This window comes from Podarcis gaigeae (genome assembly GCF_964106915.1).
Source record: "Podarcis gaigeae genome assembly, chromosome: 7".
Taxonomy (NCBI): domain Eukaryota; kingdom Metazoa; phylum Chordata; class Lepidosauria; order Squamata; family Lacertidae; genus Podarcis; species Podarcis gaigeae.
This window is the reverse complement of record NC_139683.1, coordinates 7,520,119-7,544,293: the sequence shown is the minus strand read 5'-3', so window position 1 is coordinate 7,544,293 and position 24,175 is coordinate 7,520,119. Positions and strand designations below refer to the sequence as shown.

The window sequence follows — 24,175 nt, the reverse complement described above, 5'->3', positions numbered from 1 at the left end:
ATTTCATCTGGTTTTATAAAAATCACATTTTAATAATAAAAAACTTTACACATGCCTTCCCAATCCATCATTTGTTTATGTTTTTATGATATATGTTGGAAGCTGTCCACTGTGGCTTGGGAACCCAGTCAGATGGGTGGTGTACTAATAATCACAATGGCTTTTGTTTTCCTTCTCATCAGAGCTGCTCAACTCCTTTTCCCGTTCCTCTTCTCCACTCCAGATTTGAAGCATTGAGCCCAGCCAACTATCCCACTCTCAGTGTTTTGGACTGAATATGTTAGTTTGAGGTGTCAAGTCTGACTCAGAGAGCAGAAGAGGGGAATTTTAGTTCTAAAATGATATGCTTACTGATGCTATGCCTGCAGATATTTTATTGAAGGAAAAATCCATGACCCATTGGCAAACTGCATTTCCCCCCTAAACCTTTGCTTATCAGTCATGAATTCCCACTATAGCATGTCTCTTTTATTATTGTATGTGTGGCAAGGATTGCAGCACCTAACCAACTATAAAGGCAATATGACGAACATGGTCACGGCCAATGATGTGTTGGCAGAGGAGCTGAACATCTGCTTCACCCGCTATGAGGCAAAAAGAGCAGATATCTTAGCTCCTGTCTGCCAGTCTACAAACTCACAGCCACTTGTTTTATATGACCATCAAGTGAAAGATGCATTGTGGGCGGTCAATCCCTGCAAAGCTGCTGTCCCAAATGGGGTGCTGGGAATAGTGGTAAAAAATTGCACCGATCAATTAGCAGGGGTCTTGACGAGGATTTTTTACATCTCTCTGCAAACCGCTTGTGTTCCATCATGTTTGAAAGCAGCCACAATTATCACAGTCCCAAAGAAAACAGCATTTAGATGCCTAAATGACTATAGATCCATTGCATTAATATCTGTAGTGCTGAAATGTTTCGAGAGACACCTGAGAACATGTTTTCCACCGGGCTTTGATAAACACCAGTTCGCCTATAGGAAAAATAGGTCAACAGATGATGCCATTGCTTCAGCTTTTCACCTTGCAGCAAGTCATCTGGAGAAACCAGGAAATTATGTCAGAATGCTGTTTATTGATGATAGCTCGGCTTTCAATACCATCCTTCCGGACATTCTCTTTGGAAAGTTAAGGGACCTGGACCTTTCTTCTAATATCTGTGATTGGATTAAAGACTTTCTGAGAGATCAGACACAAAGAGTAAGGATTGGACCTGTTACATCTACCTCCCTGAAGCTCAGCACTGGCACTCCACAGGGATGCATGCTAAGTCTATACCTGTATTTGTTGTATACATATGATCACATTTCATCTGACCCATCTACTACAATTATTAAGTTTGCTGATGACACCACCATTAAAATGGGTTTAATTATAGGTGGAGACGAATCTGTGTACAGGGAGGAGGTTCAAAAGTTATCCACATGGTGCTCAGAGAACAATCTGCAGCTAGACATTGGCAAGACAAAGGAGATGGTGTTGGACTTTCGGAGGAAGAGAGGGGAGATAGCCCCATTGCATATCATGGGGAGCTGTGTGGAGAGAGTCTCTTCCTTTAAATACCTGGGAGTCCATCTTAGTGAAGACCTAACTTGGAAGGTCATTCAGCACAGGTGGTTAGGAAGGCCCAACAGAGACTTCATTTCCTTAGGGTCTTGTGAAAGAACAAGGTTGGACAGCAACTGATGATTTCCTTCTATCAGTCTCATACTGTATCATGGTGTGGTATGCTGGTTTGACAGCCATGGACAGAGAGTGCCTACGGAGGGTGGTTAAGACAATACACGATATCGTGGGCTGTCCCCTGAGTCCACTAAATGTCATTTTGGGAGACCGTTGTCTCAGAAGGGTGAGGAACATTCTAAGGGATGACTCACACCCTGGCCAGCACACGATAAGCAGCACCATCAGGTTAAAGAACATTTTCTACCCGTGGGCTGTGAGGCTGCTGAATGGAAGACAGCCACATTGCAGCTGACGTTTGGGGTTGGTGGTCATACGACAGCGCACAGAGTGTAACAAGGACTGAGAGATTGTGGGGAGGGGGGGCTCATTTAATCTCACTGTAAACAAGTGGTACATTGACAATAAAGTATTCCTATTTCTAATATGAGTGTCTCACTTTCATATGCTTGAGCTTTGTAGCCAAAACAGACTCCACATTTGTTTCTTTTCTCCTGGTAGGAAGAGCCATGGAAGGAGTAGCTCAGAAGTAGAGATCCTGCAAGATGAGCAATGATGGCCTGGGATCCTGGTCCCCTTGGAATGCTTCATGGGAAGACATTGGAGCAGAAAATGGAACTGACATCCTAACCCCCCAGGACGGTTTTGATCATGAATTATCAACATATCATATAGCAGACATTATTTTCCTTGTCTTAATTTCAGTTATTAGCATTTTTGGAATCATTGGGAATGGAACTGTCATCTGGTTTCTTGGCTTTTGCATGAAGAGGAATCCTTTCACCACTTTCATACTACATCTGGCTGTTGCTGACCTTGGGGCTCTCATGAGCTTATCTTCTCATTCGATTATGAGAATTTTGAGTTTATTTTCATTCTTACCTTTGTATAGTAACTTATTCCCAGTATTCGAGTATTTGTTGTTGTTCATGTACAACACTGGTCAATATCTGTTGACAGCCCTCAGCATGGACAGGTGTGTTTCTGCTGTCTTCCCACTTTGGCATCGATGCCACCGACCACCACACTTTTCCACCCTTGTGTGTTCCACAATATGGATCACTTCTTTCCCGATCACTCTAATTGGCATGATTTCTTATCTTTTTGGAGATACAATGGATCCCCTTTTCTATCTGCTTCTAATGAATGCTATACTTTGCCTTCCACTCATGACTGTTTCCACTCTGGTCCTGTTTATAAAAGTTTACTTCAGATCACAACTGAGGAAGAAGGGAAAAGCTTTAACAGCCATCCTGCTTGCCCTCCTCTTCTTCCTCTTCTTAGCTTTCCCATTAACTTGCATTTTATTAATCAAATTTTTCACACCACATATAGACTATAATGTTGAAATTTTTGCAATACCAGTTGCGTTATTATGCAGCTGCCTGAATAGCAGTATAAACCCCCTGATTTATTTCCTGATTGGGAGAAACAAGAGGGCTCAATCTAGGGAGAGCATGAAGCTCATACTCCAGAGGATTTTCAAAGAGGAGGAAAACTGCAGAGAGGAACAAGAAGTTTCAGTTCAAAGCCGGATGTGAAGAGTTCAAAATAGCTCAGAAAGTGTCATATTCTATCTCTTGGTGTATTTCTTGGTACTAGTTTTCCTCTGTACTCACTATTTTACTATTCTGGATTCATTTACTCTGTTAATTTTTGTCCTTGTTTTAGCAGTACAATTAAAAGCCCCTTGGGTTGTGCATTTGGCAGGATTAATGCTTTGTATGTTTTAGAAAATTAAATAAAATGAAATGCCACTTCAACAGACTTTGAGTTAAGAGGGATGACTTGCTAAATGATATAGAAAACAGATTCATTGCCAAAGGGAATGAAGTAAAGAAATCTTCACATGTAGAGCTCGAATGTTTGAAGAAAACAGAAGAAAAGATTTCTCCCAGATTTTTTTTTTAAAGTGCATGATAGAACATTCCACCAGTACAATCCCTATTTTCTGTGCTATTTTTCTAGAAAAAGAGGTGCAGAAACTGACTATAAATGCCTCCCTTTTTCTTTTACAATTGCAACAACACGCACCTGAGAGGTGCTGGAACTCAGTTCCAGTTAGTTACGGCTAAAAAAGAGCACTGCTTATTATATGGATGTAGTGATATAGAAATTATAATTGCGTATCGAGGCCCCTAGACCCACCCCTAAAATAAATACACATGGACACTTATATTAGTTTAACTATTTGGGCAAATTTCGGCCATAATTTTATTGAAATACAATCACGTGAGCGGTATTGGCTTAGGCATTGACTCCCCACTATAACTGACTCCACCTCTCAGGGTGATTGTCCTATGTGGTAAACCAAATGAGGGAGCAAGCTTGATGAGAACCAACCTAAGCTCACCCCGGGGTTCCTGTGGTCCTGGCATGGCCCTAGCCCCTCAAGCGGAGTTCGGACGAGATCCAGGACCCCCAGATTCCTTTAACGGAATACCCAGTTCCCGGAAGGGCAGGTGGTGGCCACACCTCCCCTCCCCACAATCCAACTGAGCTAATGCCTAACCGCCGCCTTACAAGATGTGATGATTTGCTAAGGGGTAGGCAAAAATCAAATGGCTAAAGCCAATCTGCCAAATGGAAAAAAATTCCAACCCAGCCACTATTCCAAAACAGGCAACCCAAACCAAAGCAAGGCCAAGCGACTCTACCTGAACTTGGGAGGGTGGGTGGTTGTTCAGCCGTGCAAGTGCAAGTGCCCCACTTGCATCACACTGCTCTTTTTAAACCACCTGGGATCACACAACCTACTGGCTATTGGCTAAAGCCACCTGGCATGATCCCAGGGGAATGATCAGGACTTCCCGCCACCCCCCATTTTAACCCTGTCAGGTGAGCTCTTGGGACCCGAGCACAACCAGGGATCCGTTATGAGGATCCCATCTATGTGCATATAGAAATACACAAAGTTCTGCCATCTACACCTTTATAGGATAATGTGACAATTAGCAGAAGTAATTCATGACATCAATGTATCTCTATCTTTCCAATAAAGTTTTTGAAAAAAACACCAGAGCATACAGGAGGGAGATGGTTCCATATCATGCCACAATGCACTTTCCACTCAATGCTAGCCATTGAGGCTATATCCAAAGCTACACTAGACTCCTTTGCACGATGAAGAACCGACATCACCATGGACTCACCTTGACACATCATTCTAGCCAACACTTATTAAGAAGGGTTGGGATGGGGCATGAGAATAAAGCAGTCAGGTGAAATCGTGCAGTCCACTCTGCATTGCAGAGCAAAGAGTCACCCCTGGACATGGGAGAAAATGACCAGGCTCCTCTTAAGCTGATTAGCTTTTCACTGGCACAAATTAAGTGACCCACCACAGTGTGCAAAGACTCTAATGCAATTGAGAGGAAGCAAGCTGCTCACATAAAAGGCTAACCAAAAATAAGCCTGAGCAAGTAGCACTCATTATCAGAATGGCACAAAGCACCTGATGGGTGGCAGAGAAACCCAACCCAGCTCCTGCAGTCAGTCAGTCAGTCTGTCTGTGTGTGTGTGTGTGTGTGTGTGCACGCGCGTGATTAATGAAAGTAAATCTGATGTTTCAAAAGAGAGGAATTACCGTATTTTTCACTCTATAAGACACACCAGACCACAAGACGCACCTAGTTTTTGGATGAGGAAAACAAGAAAAAAAATATTCTGAATCTCAGAAGCCAGAACAGCAAGAGGGATCGCTGCGCAGTGAAAGCAGCAATCCCTCTTGCTGTTCTGGCTTCTGTGATAGCTGCGCAGCCTGCATTCACTCTACAAGACGCACACACATTTCCCCTTACTTTTTAGGACGGAAAAAGTGAGTCTTATAGATCAAAAAATATGGTAACTTCCTGTTGGACTGATGCAGAAGGATTGAACCCAAAGATTGAGAACTGGATGTGGTCTGAGACCCAGAACTTTAATTACCCCCATAATGTTTTGGAATGCTTTTGAATATGATTTTTGCATATATTGTTATTTCCCCCATAATATAATTTTTGGGTTTGATGCTTTTGTAACTGTCTCCTCTCACAGGAAACACACAACGATCTTCTGCAGAAGTTCAAGCAAGATAGCTCTGGTGGCAGATAACAAGGTCCTGGCATTTAACTGTCAAGGACATGTGCCCTGTAGACCATTCTCATATAGAGTCTTCTATATCAGATATTTCAGTCTCATAAGCAGTAATATCAAACTGATACTTTCCATGTTTGGGCTCCTGTATCAGCAGGAGGGACAAAGAGAAGTTGGACTTGATTACCTCTTGCAAACTCTCTCTTCTCTAGAGTTCCTGCTTGGGACACTGAACTTTAGAAGGCAGTGTCCTCCTGAGTTTGTCAAATGCTATCCTGAGACCCTATGTGGAATACAGTCATCTTATCACATGATGCTGGCAAATGGATTACACAGAACTGAAGAAATGTCGGAAGGATCCTACACATCTTGTTAAGAGCCAGATGAGGCATCTTAACAATTTCTGAAAATCTTCTGATTACCTGCTTATTCCAGCCCCACTTGCTGCTCCCACTCACCATGCCGGAGGGATGCTGATCCAAAGTTTTTGAGAGCAATCAGAATTGCTAATTTTGATGTCATTCATTAGCAAAGGTAAGAGGGGATCTGTAGCTGAATGGCAATGCTGTGCACCTTTGGCTGATAGGTGGGGCAAGCTAACTCCCTGGAGTGTTCTGTTAGTAGGATACCAGGTGGATGACTGGTGAAGACGGCAGGAATTTTTGGTTCCCACATCCAGTCAGAGCAGAATGTACTAGGCAGGATGGACTAAAGGTTTGTCTAATTCATTACACATTGTAAAAATCTTGCTCTCTGGCTAATCTATTGTGGGTCTTGAGTTTTATTCATACACTTTTGTTAAAAATCACATTTTAATAACAATAAAATAATTCCAATTCATTCTGGCATTTGTTTCCCTAATCACAAGAGCTGTTCAACTCCTTCTCACACTCCTCTTCTCTACCACCCAACCATCCCACCCTCAATGTCTACAACACAAGAGGTTAGTTTCAGATCTTAAGGCTGAGTCAGAGACCAGAAGTTGAGAAATTCGACTATGCTTTCTGATATTGTGAATGTCAGTTTTTTACTCGTAGGAAATATCCATAACCCACCGGAATATTGCATTTCCCCTCTAAGGCTTTGAAACTGATGAGTTTTAACAAACATTCCAATAAACAATATTCCTAAAGTGTTTGTTTGTTAATCAGTTATGAATTCCCACTATAGCATGTCTCTTTTGCAATTATTTGAGTGTCTCAGTTTAAATTTGGTTGAGCTTTATAGCCAAAACTGACTCCACATTTGTTTATTTTCTCCTGGTACTAAGAGCTATACAAGAAAAAGTATCCAAAAGTACTCAAAGGTACAGATACAGCAAGATGAGCAATCATGGGCTGGGATCCTGGTCCACTTTGAATGCTTCATTGGAAGATATTGGAGCAGAAAATGAAACTAACCTCCTAACCCCCCAGGATGGTTTTGATCATGAATTATCACCATATGGTATAGCAGACATTCTTATTTACATCTTCATTTTACTTATTAGCATTTTTGGAATCATTGGGAATGGAACTGTCATCTGGTTTCTTGGCTTTTGCATGAAGAGGAATCCTTTCACCACCTTCATCTTGCATCTGGCTGCGGCTGACCTTGGGACTCTCATATGCTTATTTCCTTTTACCCTTATAAATCTTCTGAGGTTATTTTTATATTTACCTCCCTATATGCATTTGATTGTAACATTGGTTTCCATTCTTTTTTTCTTCATGTACAACACTGGTCAATATCTGTTGACAGCCATCAGCATGGACAGGTGTGTTTCTGTCGTCTTCCCACTTTGGCATAGATGCCACCGACCACCACACTTTTCCACCCTTGCGTGTGCCACAATATGGATCACTTCTTTCCTGCTCACTGCAATCAACTGGATTGCTTCTATTTTTAACATTCTACCGTATACCATTTTCTACCACCTTCTCATGAATGCTATACTTTGCCTCCCACTCATGACTGTTTCCACTCTGGTCCTTATTTATAAAAGTTTACTTTAGATCACAACAGAGGAGGAAGGGAAAAGCTTTAACAGCCATCCTGCTTGCCCTCCTCTTCTTCCTCTTCTTAGCTTTCCCATTTACTTGCATTTTATTAATCAGTTCTTTCCCTGCAGTTATAGACTATAAAATGCAATTTGTTGCAATATCTGTTGGGTTCTTATGCAGTTGCCTGAATAGCAGTATTAATCCACTGATTTATTTCCTGATTGGGAGAAACAAGAGGGCTCGATCCAGGGAGAGCATGAAGGTCATACTCCAGAGGATTTTCAAAGAGGAGGGAAACTGCAGAAAGAAACGAGAAGTTTCAGTTCAAACCCAGATGTGAAGAAAGACTTCAAATAAGCTCAGAAAGCATCATATTCTATCTCTTGGTACTTGTTTTCCTCTGTACTCACTATTTTACTATTTTGGATTCATTTACTCTGTTAATTTTTGTCCTTGTTTTAGCAGTCCTTGTTTCAGCAGGAGTAATGCTTTGTATGTTTTAGAAAATTAAATAAAAAGAAATGCCACTTCAACAGACTTTGAGTTAAGAGGGATGACTTGCTAAATGGTATAGAAAACAGATTCATTGCCAAAGGAATGAAGTAAAGAAATCTTCAAATGCAGAGCTCGAATGTTTGAAGCAAATAGAAGAAAACATTTCTCCCAGATTTTTAAAAAAGTGCATGATAGAACATTCCACCAGTACAATCCCTATTTTCTGGGCTATTTTTCTAGAAAAAGGTAAAGGTAAAGGTAAAGGTACCCCTGCCCATACGGGCCAGTCTTGCCAGACTCTAGGGTTGTGCGCTCATCTCACTCTATAGGCCGGGAGCCAGCGCTGTCCGCAGACACTTCCAGGTCACGTGGCCAGCGTGACAAGCTGCATCTGGCGAACCAGCGCAGCACACGGAATGCCGTTTACCATCCCGCTGGTAAGTGGTCCCTATTTATCTACTTGCACCCGGGGGTGCTTTTGAACTGCTAGGTTGGCAGGCATTTTCTAGAAAAAGAGGTGCAGAAACTCACCTTGTTCTTTTACAATTGCAACGGCATGCACCTGAGAGGTGCTGAAACTGAGTTCCAATTATTTACGCCTAAAAAGAGCACTGCTTATTATCTGGATGTAGTGATATATAAATTATAATTGTGTATCGAGGCCCCAAGACCTACCCCTGAAATAAATACACACAGACACTTATATTAGTTTAACTTTTGGGGCAAATTTTGGCCACAACTTTATTGAAATACAATCACGTGAGCGGTATTGGCTTAGGCATTGACTCCCCACTATAACTGACTCCACCTCACAGGGTGATCGTCAAATGGGGTCAACCAAATGAGGGAGCAAGCTTGATGAGAACCAACCTAAGCTCACCCCAGGGTTCCTGTGGTCCTGGCATGGCCCTAGCCCCTCAATCAGACTTTGGGCGAGATCCAGGATCCCCATATTCCTTTAACAGAATACTCAGTTCCTGGAGGGGCAGGTGGTGGCCACACCTCCCCTCCCCACAATCCAACTGAGCCAATGCCTAACCATCACCTTTCAAGTTGCGATGATTTGCTAAGGGGTAGGCAAAAATCAAATGGCTAAAGCCAATCTGCCAAATGGAAAAAAATTCCTACCAAGCCCCTGTTCCAAAACAGGCAAACCAAACCAAAGCAAGGCCAAGCGACTCTACCTAAACTTGGGAGGGTGGGTGGTTGTTCACTTGCAGCACACTGCTGTTTTTAAAGCACCTGGGATCACGCCATCTACTGGCTATTGGCTAAACAAACCTGGCATGATCCCAGGGGAATGACCAGGACTTACTTCTCTCACCCCCCCCCCCATTTTAACCCTGTCAGGTGAGCTCTTGGGTCTCAAGCACAACCAGGACTCTGTTATGAAGATCCCATCTATGTGCATATAGAAATACACAAAATTCTGCCATCTACACCTTTATAGGGCAATGTGACAATTAGCAGAAGTGATTCATGACATCAATGTTTCTCTATCTTTCCAAAAAAGTTTTTGAAAAAAAACACCAGGGGATATAGAAGGGATATGGTTCCATATCATGCCACAATGCACTTTCCACTTAATGCTAGCCGTCAAGCCTATATTCAAAGCTACACTAGACTCCTTTGCATGTTGAAGAACTGAAATCACCATGAATAAAGACTCATCTTGACACATCATTCTTGTCAACACTTATTAAGAACTATTAGGATGGGGCATGAGAATAAAGCAATCAAGTGAAACCATGCAGTTCACTCTGCACTGCAGAGCAAAGAGTCACCTCTGAGCAGGGGAGAAGATGACTGGGATCCTCTTAAGCTGATTAGCTTTTCACTGGCACAACCTAAGTGTCCCACCACAATGTGCAAAGGCTCTAATGCAATTGAGAGGCAGCAAGCTGCTCACATAAAAGGCTAACCAAAAATCAGCCTCAGCGAGTAACACTCATCATCAGAATGGCACAAAGCACCTGGTGGGTAACAGGGAGAAATTACTGTCTTCAATCCTAGCTCCTGCAGTCTCTGTCTGTGTCTGTGTTTCTCTCTCTCTCTCTCTCTCTCTCTTAGAGTTTGTGTGCGTGTGTGTGTGTGTGTGTGTGATTAATGAATGTAAATATGATGCTTCAAAAGAGAGGAATTAACGTGCTGTTGGACTGCTGAACAATGATAGAACCCAAGGATTGAGAACGGAATGTGGTCTGAGGTCCATTCTTCAATCATCCCAATAATATTTTGAAATGCTTTTGCATATCATTATTGCATATGTAGTTGTTTCCCCCACAATATCAGTTTTGGTTTTGATGCTTTTTTAAGTGTCTCCTCTCAGAGGAAACACCCAACTATCTTCTGCAGAAGTTCAAGCAAGATAGCTCTGGTGGCAGAAAACAAGGTCCTGGCAGTTAACGGTCATGAACATGTGTCCAGTATATCATTCTCATACAGACTCTTCTATATCACGTATTTCAGTCTCATATGCAGTAATATAGGTTGAAACTTTCCATATTTGGGCTCCTGTATCAGCAGGAGGGACAAAGTGAAGTTGGACTTGCTTACCACTTGAAAACTCTCTCTTCTCAAGAGTTCCTTCTTCGGACACTGAACTTTAGAAGGCAAGAATCTCCTCCTGAGTTTGTCAAATGCTATCCTGAGACCCCCCTTCATGGATCACTGCCATGCCGTGGCGAAGGGGCTTGAAGAACTCAGAGAAGCTATGAACTATGCCGAGCAGGGCACCCAAGATGAACAGGTCATAGTGGAGAGTTTTGACCAAACGTGATCCACCATGGAGGAGGAACCAGCAAGCCACTCCAGTATCCCTGCCAAGAAAACTCCATGGACAAAGACAACAGGCATATAAAAGATATGACGCTGGAAGATGAGCCCCTCAGGTCGGAAGGCGTCCAACATGCTACTGGGGAAGAGCGGAGGGCAAGTACAAGTAGATCCAGAGCTGATGAAGCGGCTGGGCCAAAGCCGAAAGGACGCTCAGTTGCGGATATGCCTGGAAGCGAAAGGAAAGTCCAATGCTGTAAAGAAAAATATTGCATAGGAACCTGGAATGTAAGAACCATGAACCTGGGTAAGTTGGATGTGGTCAAAAATGAGATGGCAAGAATAAATATTGACATCCTGGGCATCAGTGAACTAAAATGGACGGGAATGGGCGAATTCAGTTCGGATGACCATCATATCTACTACTGTGGGCAAGAAACCCATAAAAGAAATGGAGTGGCCCTCATAGTCAACAAAAGAGTGGCGAAAGCTGTACTGGGATGCAATCTCAAAAATGATAGAATGATCTCGATACGAATCCAAGGCAGACCTTTTAACATCACAGTAATCCAAGTTTATGCACCAACTACTTGTGCTGAAGAAACTGAAATTGACCAATTCTATGAAGACTTACAAGACCTTATAGAAGTGACACCAAAGAAGGATGTTCTTCTCATTATAGGGGATTGGAATGCTAAAGTAGGGAGTCAAGAGATAAAAGGAACAACTGGCAAGTTTGGCCTTGGAGATCAAAACGAAGCAGGGCAAAGGCTAATAGAGTTCTGTCAAGAGAACAAGCTGGTCATCACAAACACGCTTTTCCAACAACACAAGAGACGACTCTACACATGGACATCACCAGATGGGCAGCATCGAAATCAGATTGATTATATTCTCTGCAGCCAAAGATGGAGAAGCTCTATACAGTCAGCAAAAACAAGACCTGGAGCTGACTGTGGCTCAGATCATCAGCTTCTTATAGCAAAATTCAAGCTTAAACTGAAGAAAGTAGGAAAAACCACTGAGCCGGTAAGATACAATCTAAGTCAAATCCCTTATGAATACACAGTGGAAGTGAGGAACAGGTTTAAGGATTTAGATTTGGTGGACAGAATGCCTGAAGAACTATGGATGGAGGCTCGTAACATTATACAGGAGGCAGCAACGAAAACCATCCCAAAGAAAAGGAAATGCAAGAAAGCAAAGTGGCTGTCCAATGAGGCCTTACAAATAGCGGGGGAGAGAAGGCAAGCAAAATGCGAGGGAGATGGTGAAAGATACAGGAAATTGAATGCAGATTTCCAAAGAATAGCAAGGAGAGACAAGAAGACCTTCTTAAACGAGCAATGCAAAGAAATAGAGGAAAGCAATAGAATGGGAAGAACCAGAGATCTGTTCAAGAAAATTGGAGATATGAAAGGAACATTTCGTACAAAGATTTCCACAATAAAGGACAAAAGTGGAAAGGACCTAACAGAAGCAGAAGACATCAAGAAGAGGTGGCAAGAATACACAGAGGAATTATACCAGAAAGAAATGGATGTCTCGTATACCCCAGGTAGTGTGGTTGCTGACCTTGAGCCAGACATCCTGGAAAGTGAAGTCAAATGGGCCTTAGAAAGCACTGCAAATAACAAGGCCAGTGGAAGTGATGACATTCCAGCTGAACTATTTAAAATTTTAAAAGATGATGCTGTTAAGGTGCTACACTCAATATGCCAGCAAGTTTGGAAAACTCAGCAGTGGCCAGAGGATTGGAGAAGATCAGTCTACATCCCAATCCCAAAGAAGGGCAGTGCCAAAGAATGCTCCAACTACCGCACAATTGCACTCATTTCACACGCTAGCAAGGTTATGCTTAAAATTCTACAAGGAAGGCTCAAGCAGTATGTGGACCGAGAACTCCCAGAAGTGCAAGCTGGATTTAGAAGAGGCAGAGGAACCAGAGACCAAATTGCAAACATGCGCTGGATTATGGAGAAAGCTAGAGAGTTCCAGAAAGACATCTACTTCTGCTTCATTGACTATGCAAAAGCTTTTGACTGTGTCGACCACGGCAAACTATGGCAAGTTCTTAAAGAAATGGGAGTGCCAGATCACCTCATCTGTCTCCTGAGAAATCTCTATGTGGGACAAGAAGCTACAGTTAGAACTGGATATGGAACAACTGATTGGTTCAAAATTGGGAAAGGAGTACGACAAGGCTGTATTTTGTCTCCCTGCTTATTTAACTTATATGCAGAATTCATCATGCGAAAGGCTGGGCTGGATGAATCCCTAGCCGGAATTAAGATTGCCGGAAGAAATATCAACAACCTCAGATATGCAGATGACACAACCTTGATGGCAGAAAGTGAGGAGGAATTAAAGAACCTTTTAATGAGGGTGAAAGAGGAGAGCGCAAAATATGGTCTGAAGCTCAACATCAAAAAAACGAAGATCATGGCCACTGGTCCCATCACCTCCTGGCAAATAGAAGGGGAAGAAATGGAGGTAGTGAGATATTTTACTTTCTTGGGCTCAATGATCACTGCAGATGGTGACAGCAGCCACGAAATTAAAAGACGCCTGCTTCTTGGGAGAAGGGCAATGACAGGCCTAGACAGCATCTTGAGAAGTAGAGACATCACCTTGCCAACAAAGGTTCGTATAGTTAAAGCTATGGTTTTCCCAGTAGTGATGTATGGAAGTGAGAGCTGGACCATAAAGAAGGCTGATCGCCGAAGAATTGATGCTTTTGAATTATGGTGCTGGAGGAGACTCTTGAGAGTCCCATGGACTGCAAGAAGATCAAACCTCTCCATACTGAAGGAAATCAACCCTGAGTGCTCACTGGAAGGACAGATTGTGAAGCTGAGGCTCCAGTACTTTGGCCACCTCATGAGAAGAGAAGACTCCCTGGAGAAGACCCTGATGTTGGGAAAGATGGAGGGCACAAGGAGAAGGGGACGGCAGAGGACGAGATGGTTGGATAGTGTTTTCGAGGTTACCAGCATGAGTTTGAGCAAACTGCGGGAGGCAGTGGAGGACAGAGGTGCATGGCGTTCTCTGGTCCATGGGGTCACGAAGAGTCGGACACGACTAAACGACTAAACAACAACAACATCCTGAGACCCAATGTGGAATACAATCATCTTATCCCATGATGCGGGCAAATGGATTACACAGAACTGAAGACACGTAGGAAGGATCCTACGCATCTTGCTAAGAGCCAGATGAGGCATCTTAACAATTTCTGAAAATCTTCTGATTACCTGCTGATTCCAGCACCTCTTGCTGCTCCCACTCACCTTGCCTGAGGGATGCTGATCCAAAGCTTTTGAAAGGTATGCGAATAGCTAAATTTGATGTCATTCATTAGCAAAGGTAAGAGGGGATCTGTAGCTGAATGGCAATGCTGTGCACCTTTGACTGATAGGTCTGACAAGCTAACTCCATGGAGTATTCTGTTAGAAGGATACCAGGTAGATGGCTAGTGAAGACGGCAGGAATTTTTGGTTCCCACATCCGGTCAAAGCAGAAAGTACTAGGCAGGATGGACTAACCATTTTTCTTATTCATTATGTTGTAAAAATCTTGCTGTTTGGCTTCTCTATTGTGGGTCTTTTTCTGATTTTCATATTTCTTATCAGTCTTGAAGTCCATAAAAAGGTTAACTATTTAGGGATTTGGTTAACACCAAGAAACATAAACCTAATTAAAAATAATTATGAAAAAAAATTGGCTTGAGGTAAAAAGAAATTTAGAAATATGGAGCAGAATGAATTTCTCAATGTTAGGAAAAATATCGGCAATAAGACACACCAACAGGCTAAAGAACAGATTCTACCTGTGGGCAGTGGCGTAGCGTGGGTTGTCAGCACCCGGGGCAAGGCAAGTAATTTGCGCCCCCTAACCCCTGGATTTTAGCACTCGAGTGCGAGCGCGCCCCCCCAGATGTTGCGGCCGGCCCCCCTGCACCCCCCACGCTACGCCATTGGGGCTGGGGGCGAGTGAAGGAACCAAGAACCCCCCCTTAAGGCTCAGCAGGAATTTATTAACTTTATTATTTGCGGAGCCCCCGCGGGCCGAGGCAGCCGAAGCCCCCTCCTCTCTTTGGGCGCTCCGAGGCGCTCCAGATCTGGGCTTGGCGAGCGCCTCTCCTCCCCCCGGCCTGGTCCGGGGGCTTCCAGCTGCGCTCCGTCCTCGCCCGCCGCCCCGCCCCCCCCGCGGCTGAGACTTGCGCTGAGAGCCGGAGCCAGCGGCGCCCCCTTCCGCCGGGAGACCCTCGCCCACTCGGCCGGCTTCCTCTCGGAGGGTTTTGGGGAGCGCAGGGCGCGGTGAGGCCCCTCGGAGCTCTCCTCCCTCCCAGTCGGCAGAAGCAGCCGTCGCCTGTGGCTGGGCCGAGGGGATGGCGGCGGCGGCGGGGTGTGGAGGCTGCCCGGCCAGGCGTTGGTGGCGGCGTCGGCGCTGCTGCAGCGGCTGCTCCTCCTGCGAGCAGTGAGTGGAGCGCAGCCGCAGCGGCGGCGGGCGCGCTAGGGCGCAAGGCTGGCGGTGGCGGCGGGGAGCCCGGCGGAGGAAGGAACTTGTCCCTTCCCTCTGGACTTGCGCCCCCCAGATGTTGCGCCCGGTGCGGCCGGCACCCCTGGCACCCCCCATGCTACACCACTGCCTGTGGGCTGTGAGGCTGCTGAATGGAAGACAGCCACATTGCAGCTGATGTTCGGGGTAGGTGGTCATAGGACAGCACACAGAGTGTAACAAGGACTGAGAGAATGTGGGGAGGGGGGGGCTCATTTAATCTCACTGTAAACAAGTGGTTCAGTGACAATAAAGTATTTCTATTTCTAATATGAGTGTCTCACATTCATATGGTTGAGCTTTGTAGCCAAAACAGACTCCACATTTGTTTCTTTTCTCCTGGTAGGAAGAGCCATGGAAGGAGTAGCTCAGAAGTAGAGATCCAGCAAGATGAGCGATGATGGCCTGGGATCCTGGTCCCCTTGGAATACTTCATGGGAAGATATTGGAGCAGAAAATGGAACCGACCTCCTAACCCCCGAGGAGGGTTTTGATCATGAATTATCAACATATAGTATAGCAGACATTCTTATCCCCATCTTCATTTTACTTATTAGCATTTTTGGCATCATTGGGAATGGAACTGTCATCTGGTTTCTTGGCTTTTGCATGAAGAGGAATCCTTTCACCACTTTCATACTACATCTGGCTGTTGCTGACCTTGGGGCTCTCATGAGCTTATCTTCGCTTTCGATTATGAGAATTTTCAATTTATTTCCATTCTTACCTTTGTATATTTACTTGTTCCCAGTATTCGAATATTTGTTGTTGTTCATGTACAACACTGGTCAATATCTGTTGACAGCCCTCAGCACGGACAGGTGTGTTTCTGTCGTCTTCCCACACTTTTCCACCCTTGTGTGTGCCTTAATATGGATCATTTCTTTCCCGTTAAATGTAATCGGAATTATTTATTATCTTTTTAGAGATATAATGAATCCCCTTTTCTATCTGCTTCTAATGAATGCTACACTTTGCCTCCCACTCATGACTGTTTCCACTCTGGTCCTGTTTATAAAAGTTTACATTAGATCACAACAAAGGAAGAAGGGAAAAGCTTTAACAGTCATTTTACTTGTCATCTTCTTCCTCTTCTTAGCTTTCCCATTTACTTGCATTTTATTAATCCGTTTTTTCACTCCACTTATAGACTATAATGTGGAATCCGTTGGGTTATTATGCAGCTGCCTGAATAGCAGTATTAACCCACTGATTTATTTCCTGATTGGGAGAAACAAGAGGGCTCAATCTAGGGAGAGCATGAAGCTCATACTCCAGAGGATTTTCAAAGAGGAGGAAAACTGCAGAGAGGAACAAGAAGTTTCAGTTCAAAGCCGGATGTGAAGAGTTCAAAATAGCTCAGAAAGTGTCATATTCTATCTCTTGGTGTATTTCTTGGTACTTGTTTTCCTCTGTGCTCACTATTTTACTATTCTGGATTCATTTACTCTGTTAATTTTTGTCCTTATTTTAACAGTATCGTTAAAAGCCCCTTGGGTTGTGCATTTGGCAGGATTAATGCTTTGCATGTTTTAGAAAATGAAATAAAAATAAATGCCTAACAGTGTGAGTTGAGTGGGATGATTTGCTAAATGATATAGAAAACAGATTCATTGCCAAAGGGAATGAAGTAAAGAAATCTTCACATGTAGAGCTCGAATGTTTGAAGAAAACAGAAGAAAAGATTTCTCCCAGATTTTTTTAAAAAGTGCATGATAGAACATTCCACCAGTACAATCCCTATTTTCTGTGCTATTTTTCAAGAAAAAGAGGTGCAGAAACTGACCATAAAGACCTCCCTTGTTCTTTTACAATTGCAACAGCACGCAGCTGAGAGGCGCTGGAACTGAGTTCCGGTCAGTTACTCCTGAAAAAGAGCACTGCTTATTATATGGATGTAGTGATATAGAAATTATAATTGTGTCTCGAGGCCCCTAGACCCACCCCTAAAATAAATACACATGGACACTTATATTAGTTTAACTTTGGGGGCAAATTTTGGCCACAACTTTATTGAAATACAATCACGTGAGCGGTATTGGCTTAGGCATTGACTCCCCACTATAACTGGCTCTACCTCTCAGGGTGATCGTCAAATGTGGTAAACCAAATGAGGGAGCAAGCTTGATGAGAACCAACCTAAGCTCACCCCGGGGTTCCTGTGGTCCTGGCATGGCCCTAGCCCCTCAATCAGACTTTGGGCGAGATCCAGGATCCCCAGATTCCTTTAACAGAATACCTAGTTCTTGGAGGGGCAGGTGGTGGCCACACCTCCCCTCCCCACAATCCAAATGAGCCGATGCCTAACCACCACCTTACAAGTTGTGATGATTTGCTAAGGGGTAGGGAAAAATTATATGGCTAAAGCCAATCTGCCAAATGGAAAAAAATTCCTACCAAGCCCCTGTTCCAAAACAGGCAAACCAAACCAAAGCAAGGCCAAGCGACTCTACCTAAACTAGGGAGGGCAGGTGGTTGTTCAGCCGTGCAAATGCAAGTGCCTCACTTGCAGCACACTGCTGTTTTTAAAGCACCTAGGATCACACCACCTACTGGCTATTGGCTAAAGCCACCTGGCATGATCCCAGGGGAATGACCAGGACTTACTTCTCTCACCCCCCCCCCCATTTCAACCCTGTCAGGTGAGCTCTTGGGTCCCGAGCACAACCAGGACTCCGTTATGAGGATCCCATCTATGTGCATATAGAAATACACAAAGTTCTGCCATTTACACCTTTATGGGGCAATGTGACAATTTGCAGAAGTGATTCATGACATCAATGTTTCTCTATCTTTCCAATAAATTTTTGGAAAAAACACCAGTGGATACAGGAGGGAGATGGTTCCATATCATGTCACAATGCACTTTCCACTTAATGCTAGCCGTCAAGCCTATATCCAAAGCTACACGAGACTCCTTTGCATGGTGAAGAACTGAAATCACCATGAATAAAGACTCATCTTGACACATCATTCTTGTCAACACTTATTAAGAACTATTAGGATGGGGCATGAGAATAAAGCAATCAAGTGAAACCATGCAGTTCACTCTGCACTGCAGAGCAAAGAGTCACCTCTGAGCAGGGGAGAAGATGACTGGGATCCTCTTAAGCTGATTAGCTTTTCACTGGCACAACCTAAGTGTTCCACCACAATGTGCAAAGGCTCTAATGCAATTGAGAGGCAGCAAGCTGCTCACATAAAAGGCTAACCAAAAATCAACCTCAGCGAGTAACACTCATCATCAGAATGGCACAAAGCACCTGGTGGGTAACAGGGAGAAATTACTGTCTTCAATCCTAGCTCCTGCAGTCTCTGTCTGTGTCTGTGTTTCTCTCTCTCTCTCTCTCTCTCTTAGAGTTTGTGTGTTTGTGTGTGTGTGTGTGTGATTAATGAATGTAAATATGATGCTTCAAAAGAGAGGAATTAACTTGCTGTTGGACTGCTGAAGAAGGATAGAACCCAAGGATTGAGAATGGAATGTGGTCTGAGGTCCAGTTCTTCAATCATCCCAATAATATTTTGGAATGCTTTTGCATATCATTATTGCATATGTAGTTGTTTCCCCCATAATATCAGTTTTGGTTTTGACGCTTTTCTAAGTGTCTCCTCTCAGAGGAAACACCCAACTATCTTCTGCAGAAGTTCAAGCAAGATAGCTCTGGTGGCAGATAACAAGGTCCTGGCATTTAACGGTCATGAACATGTGTCCAGTATATCATTCTCATACAGACTCTTCTATATCACGTATTTCAGTCTCATATGCAGTAATATTAAATTGATACTTTCCATGTTTGGGCTCCTGTATCAGCAGGAGAGACAAAGTGAAGTTGGAGTTGCTTACCACTTGAAAACTCTCTCTTCTTAAGAGTTCCTGCTTGGGACACTGAACTTTAGAAGGCAAGAATCTCCTCCTGAGTTTGTCAAATGCCATCCTGAAACCCAATGTGGAATACAATCATCTTATCACATGATGCTGGCAAATGGGTTACACAGAACTGAAGACATGTGGGAAGGATCCTACGCATCTTGGTAAGAGCCATATGAGGCATCTTAACAATTTCTGAAAATCTTCCAATTACCTGCTTATTCCAGCACCACTTGCTGCTCCCACTCACCATGCCGGAGGGATGCTGGTCCAAAGCCTTTGAAAGGTATGTGAATAGCTAATAATGTCATTCATTAGCAAAGGTAAGAGGGGATCTGTAGCTGAATGGCAATGCTGTGCACCTTTGGCTGATAGGTGGGGCAAGCTAACTCCATGGAGTGTTCTGTTAGAAGGATACCAGGTCGATGGCTGGTGAAGACGGCAGGAATTTTTGGTTCCCACATCCAGTCAGAGCAGAAAGTACTAGGCAGGATGGACTAAAGGTTTGTCTAATTCATTACACATTGTAAAAATCTTGGTGTCTGGCTTATCTATTGTGGGTCTTTTTCCAATTTTCATATTTCTTATCAATCTCAATTTGACTTGAGTTTTATTTTATTCACTTTTGTTAAAAATCACATTTTAATAATAATAAAAAAACAGATGCCTTCCCAATTCATTCTGGCTTTTCTTTTCCTAAACACAAGAGCTGTTCAACTCCTTCTCCCACTCCTCTTCTCCACCACCCAGCCATTATACCCTCAATGTCTGCAACACGAGAGGTTAGTGGTCTGAGGTCCACAACTTCAATCATCCCCATAATATTTTGGAATGCTTTTGCCTATCATCATCACATATATAGTTACTTTCCCCATAATATCAGTTTTGGTTTTGATGCTTTTCTAAGTGTCTCCTCTCATAGGAAACATCCAACTATCTTCTGCAGAAGCTCAAACAAGATATCTCTGGTGGCAGATAACAAGGGCCTGGCATTGCATTTTTCAGGTTGTGTTTTTTCAGGTTAAGGACGTGCCAAAACACAGAAGTACTGGAATGGGTTACTTCTCGGTTTTGGTGGTTGCGTGTGCACAGAAGCACTAAATTGTTTTTTGCGCATGCACAGAAGAACCGAAACGCAACCCACGCATGCGAAGACGCACCACTGCAGGTTGCAAATACTGCGGGTTGCGAACGTGCATCCCGCACGGATCAAGTTTGCAATCCAAGTGTCCACTATACACCATTCTCATACAGAGTCTTCTATATCACATATTTAAGTCTCATGTGCAGTAGTATCAAGTTGATACTTCCCATGTTTGGGCTCCTGTATCTCAAACTATACCACCACTAAGAACCAGGTAGAAGTGGACATGATGTAGGTCTCTCTCTCTCTCTCTCTCTCACACACACACACACGAGAGAAATACCATCTCTTGCTCTGGCTAGATTGCAGCCTTATTCAGATTGAGCATTTATTTTTTTCCTCTGCCAGGACTTCGACCGCCCATAAACTGGACCGTGACAAGTATTTGTTCTACTCTGAACTCTGGGGAGACAGAGAGGTAAACCCTCTTTCCATTATTTTCACTGGCAGAATTATATATTAATATTATTTTTTGAATTCATATACTGTCCTATAGCTGGAGGTCTCAGATGAGTGATGCTGGCAGTACTTTGTGGTTCTTTTACTTTGTTCTTGGCTATTATTTAATAATAATAATAATAATAATAATAATAATAATAATAATAATAATAATAATAATATCTGCTATACCAGCTTATGCAGTGACAGTGGTGGGGCTCTCTGACCGAAAGTCAAGCATTTTTCTAATTAAAAATTGTCAGTGGGCCATACTCCATAAGCTCGGAGAGTGGAGAAAATAAATGTCAACAATGAGGTATTTGTGCTGGGAAACATCCTGGAAATCCGGTGAATAGAATTGGGCATTGATGTCAGAAGTTCTGAATGGTTATTTGTCGTAAGCCCACCTAACTCTCCTCCACTTCCCACTGATCCTGAAGCCATAGTACATCAAATATATATATCTATCAAACATAAGACACATCATAAGTCATGAAGGGAAACTGAAGAGTTGGCCTTTATGAAGAGCTTGTTTTATGAATTATTTTCTTATTATGATGTGTCTTGTGTTTGATACACCCTTGTATGCATATCATTTATTGTGTACTCACAATGCTGTTAACTGGCTTGAACATGGGAAGATAAAGGTAAAACATGGCATCATCAGTAAGGATATTTCGTATCCTGGTTGCCTGGTTCCTTCTGCCTAGAACTTGCTTACCCACTTTCCTTAAGAACTCCTTTGTATGATGTGAAGCTTTAGAAGTTAAGATTCTCCTCCTACATAAGCCATATTGATAACCAATGGTGGGGGGAAATCTTACCACGTGATATTGAGAAGCTGCTGAAAAACAGATAAAAATTAGTGGCTGGAGCTCTGAACATCCAGCTGGAAGCTTGACGAAACATCTGCTGTTTCTTTGGAGTTACATTCATTTCTGAAAATGCTCTGTCCCCCTACTTTTATCAGCACAGAATATTCTACTTCCTTCTGCCTTCCACACACCATCTCCTAAGGGGGGGGGTCAATAACTGGGCTCCTCTTAAATTGATTCATTTTGGACTTGAACAAACTAATTGCCCCACCACAACGCGCTAATGCGCTTATCCAACCCCCTGGCAGCAAGCAGCTCACCCATTCTAAAAGTGACATCAACAGCTAACAGAATGTCAGCCTAAACAGGGAACACTCAGTATCAGAATGGTACGAAACAACCAGTGGCTTTTGGGGGGAAATTACTTTCCTAAAATCTAGCTCATGCAGTCTCTGTGTGTGTGTTGGTTGGGGTGTGTGTGTGCAGTGGCGTAGCGTGGGTTATCAGCACCCGGGGCAAGGCAAGAAATTTGCGCCCCCTAACCCATGGATTTGCGCCCCCTAACCCGTGGATTTCCCTAACCCCCAGATGTTGCACCCGGTGTGGCCGGCCCCCCCTGCACCCCCCACGCTACGCCACTGTGTGTGTGTGTGTGAGAGAGAGAGAGAGGGAGAGAGAGAGAGAGCGCTCCACAACTCAAACCTACAGCACTCAGTTACAATGCTTTCAAAAGATGTTCACTTCTAACTATATCTCTCTTGTTCTTTTTTGTTTTTTAACTAATTTTTTTTCTTTTTCATTGAAAATCTTCCAATTAATGACAAATCAAAGCAAATCATTACATATTACAATAATAGTAGTACCACCAATTATATATTCTCCACAACCCAACCAATGTCTACGACGCAAGACATTAGTTTCTGATCTTAAGGCTGAGTCAGAGAGCAGAGGAAGAGAATTTGAGTTCTAAAATGATATGCTTACTGATGTTGTGAATGTAGGTTTTTTTTACTCAGAGGAAAGATCCACAACACATCGGTGAACTCCATTTCCCCCCAAAGCCTTGGAAACTGATAAGTTGTGACAAACATTCCAAAGAACTATATTCCTAAAGTGTTTGTTTATCAGTCATGAATTCCCACTATAGCATGTCTCTTTTATTATTGTTTGAGTGCCTCAGTTTAATATGGTTGTGTTTATAAGCCAAAACTGACTTCACGTTTGTTTATTTTCTCCAGGTAGGAAGAGCAATACAAGGAGTAGCTCAAAAGTAGAGATCCAGCAAGATGAGCAATGATGGCCTGGGATCCTGGTCCTCTTTGAATGCTTCATGGGAAGATATTGGAGCAGAAAATGGAACTGACCTCCTAACCTCCCAGGATGGTTTTGATCACAAATCATCACTATATGTAAATATTGTATATTTCTTAATTCTAGTTATTAGCATTTTTGGACTTATGGGGAATGGGACTGTCATCTGGTTTCTTGGTTTTTGCATGAAGAGGAATCCTTTCACCACTTTCATACTAAATCTGGCTGTTGCTGACCTTGGGGCCCTCATTTGCTTATCTTCTTATTTGATTGTGTATCTTGTGTCATTTTCATCCTTATCTGTGGATATTAGCTTGTGTGTACAGTTGTTTGAGTTTTTCTTGTTCTTCATGTACAACACTGGTCAATACCTGTTGACGGCCATTAGCATGGACAGGTGCGTTTCTGTTGTTTTCCCCCTTTGGCATAGATGCCACCGACCACCACACTTTTCCACCTTGGTGTGTGCCACAATATGGATCATTTCTTTCCTGTTCTCTGTAATCAACTTGATTCTTTTTATTTTTAATATTTTTCTGGACCTCCTTTTCTACCAGCTTCTGTTAAATGCTGTTCTTTTCCTCCCACTTATGACTGTCTCCTCTCTGATCCTGTTTATAAAAGTTTGGTTTCAATCACAACAGAGGAAGAAGGGAAAAGCTTTAACAGCCATCCTCCTTGCCCTCATAATCTTCCTCTTCTTAGCTTTCCCATTTACTTGCATTTCATTAATCTATTTTTTCAATCCACCTTTGGACTATGATGTTTCATCTTTTAAAGTATCTGTTGTGTTATTATGCAGCTGCCTGAATAGCAGTATTAACCCACTGATTTATTTCCTGATTGGGAGAAACAAGAGGGCTCAATCTAGGGAGAGCATGAAGGTTGTACTCCAGACACTTTTCAAAGAGGAGGAAAACTGCAGAGAGGAACAAGAAGTTCCAGTTCAAAGCCGGATGTGAAGACTTCATTTTTAAAAAAATAATCTTTATTACTTTTAAAACTTACAAGAAAAGAAAAAAGAAGAAAA

At 43.0% G+C, this 24,175-nt stretch overlaps 4 protein-coding genes across 13 annotated transcripts in view; all 4 read left to right on the top strand.

The window, feature by feature from the left end:
- Nucleotides 1–24,175, top strand: part of LOC310849227 (mas-related G-protein coupled receptor member H-like) — a 42,824-nt gene that overhangs the window by 5,707 nt on the left and 12,942 nt on the right. For 2 of the 5 annotated variants that reach the window (XM_083749362.1, XM_083749360.1), the window contains exon 2: nt 2,185–3,449. In XM_083749362.1, coding sequence (XP_083605488.1) covers nt 2,229–3,224 — 996 coding nt within the window. In that variant the 5' untranslated portion in view covers nt 2,185–2,228 and the 3' untranslated portion in view covers nt 3,225–3,449. Of the gene's footprint in view, nt 1–181; nt 280–2,184; nt 3,450–24,175 lie in introns of those variants that run through there. The other 3 variants (XM_083749363.1, XM_083749361.1, XR_014566797.1) reach the window with 3 other exon arrangements.
- On the top strand, nt 7,027–8,121 carry LOC310849225 (mas-related G-protein coupled receptor member H-like). The gene is given in 2 exon segments (XM_083749358.1): nt 7,027–7,724; nt 7,726–8,121. Coding segments are annotated over 2 exon segments (999 nt in total). The 5' UTR covers nt 7,027–7,079; the 3' UTR covers nt 8,080–8,121.
- LOC310849229 (proto-oncogene Mas-like) lies at nt 14,129–24,109 on the top strand. 6 transcript variants are annotated; one of them, XM_083749365.1, is made up of 3 exons: nt 14,129–14,189; nt 19,586–19,723; nt 23,073–24,109. In XM_083749365.1, exon 3 carries the CDS (start codon nt 23,121–23,123, stop codon nt 24,105–24,107), a length of 987 nt encoding a protein of 328 aa, XP_083605491.1. In that variant the 5' UTR covers nt 14,129–14,189; nt 19,586–19,723; nt 23,073–23,120; the 3' UTR covers nt 24,108–24,109. The 6 variants fall into 6 exon arrangements, with proteins under 6 accessions (XP_083605491.1, XP_083605492.1, XP_083605495.1 ...); XM_083749366.1 differs by lacking the exons at nt 14,129–14,189; nt 19,586–19,723 and adding an exon at nt 14,226–14,335; XM_083749369.1 differs by lacking the exons at nt 14,129–14,189; nt 19,586–19,723 and adding an exon at nt 14,226–14,375 and having other exon boundaries at nt 23,081–24,109.
- Nucleotides 15,890–17,122, top strand: LOC310849240 (mas-related G-protein coupled receptor member H-like). Its single transcript, XM_083749389.1, has one exon. It carries the CDS (start codon nt 15,960–15,962, stop codon nt 16,911–16,913), a length of 954 nt encoding a protein of 317 aa, XP_083605515.1. The 5' UTR covers nt 15,890–15,959; the 3' UTR covers nt 16,914–17,122.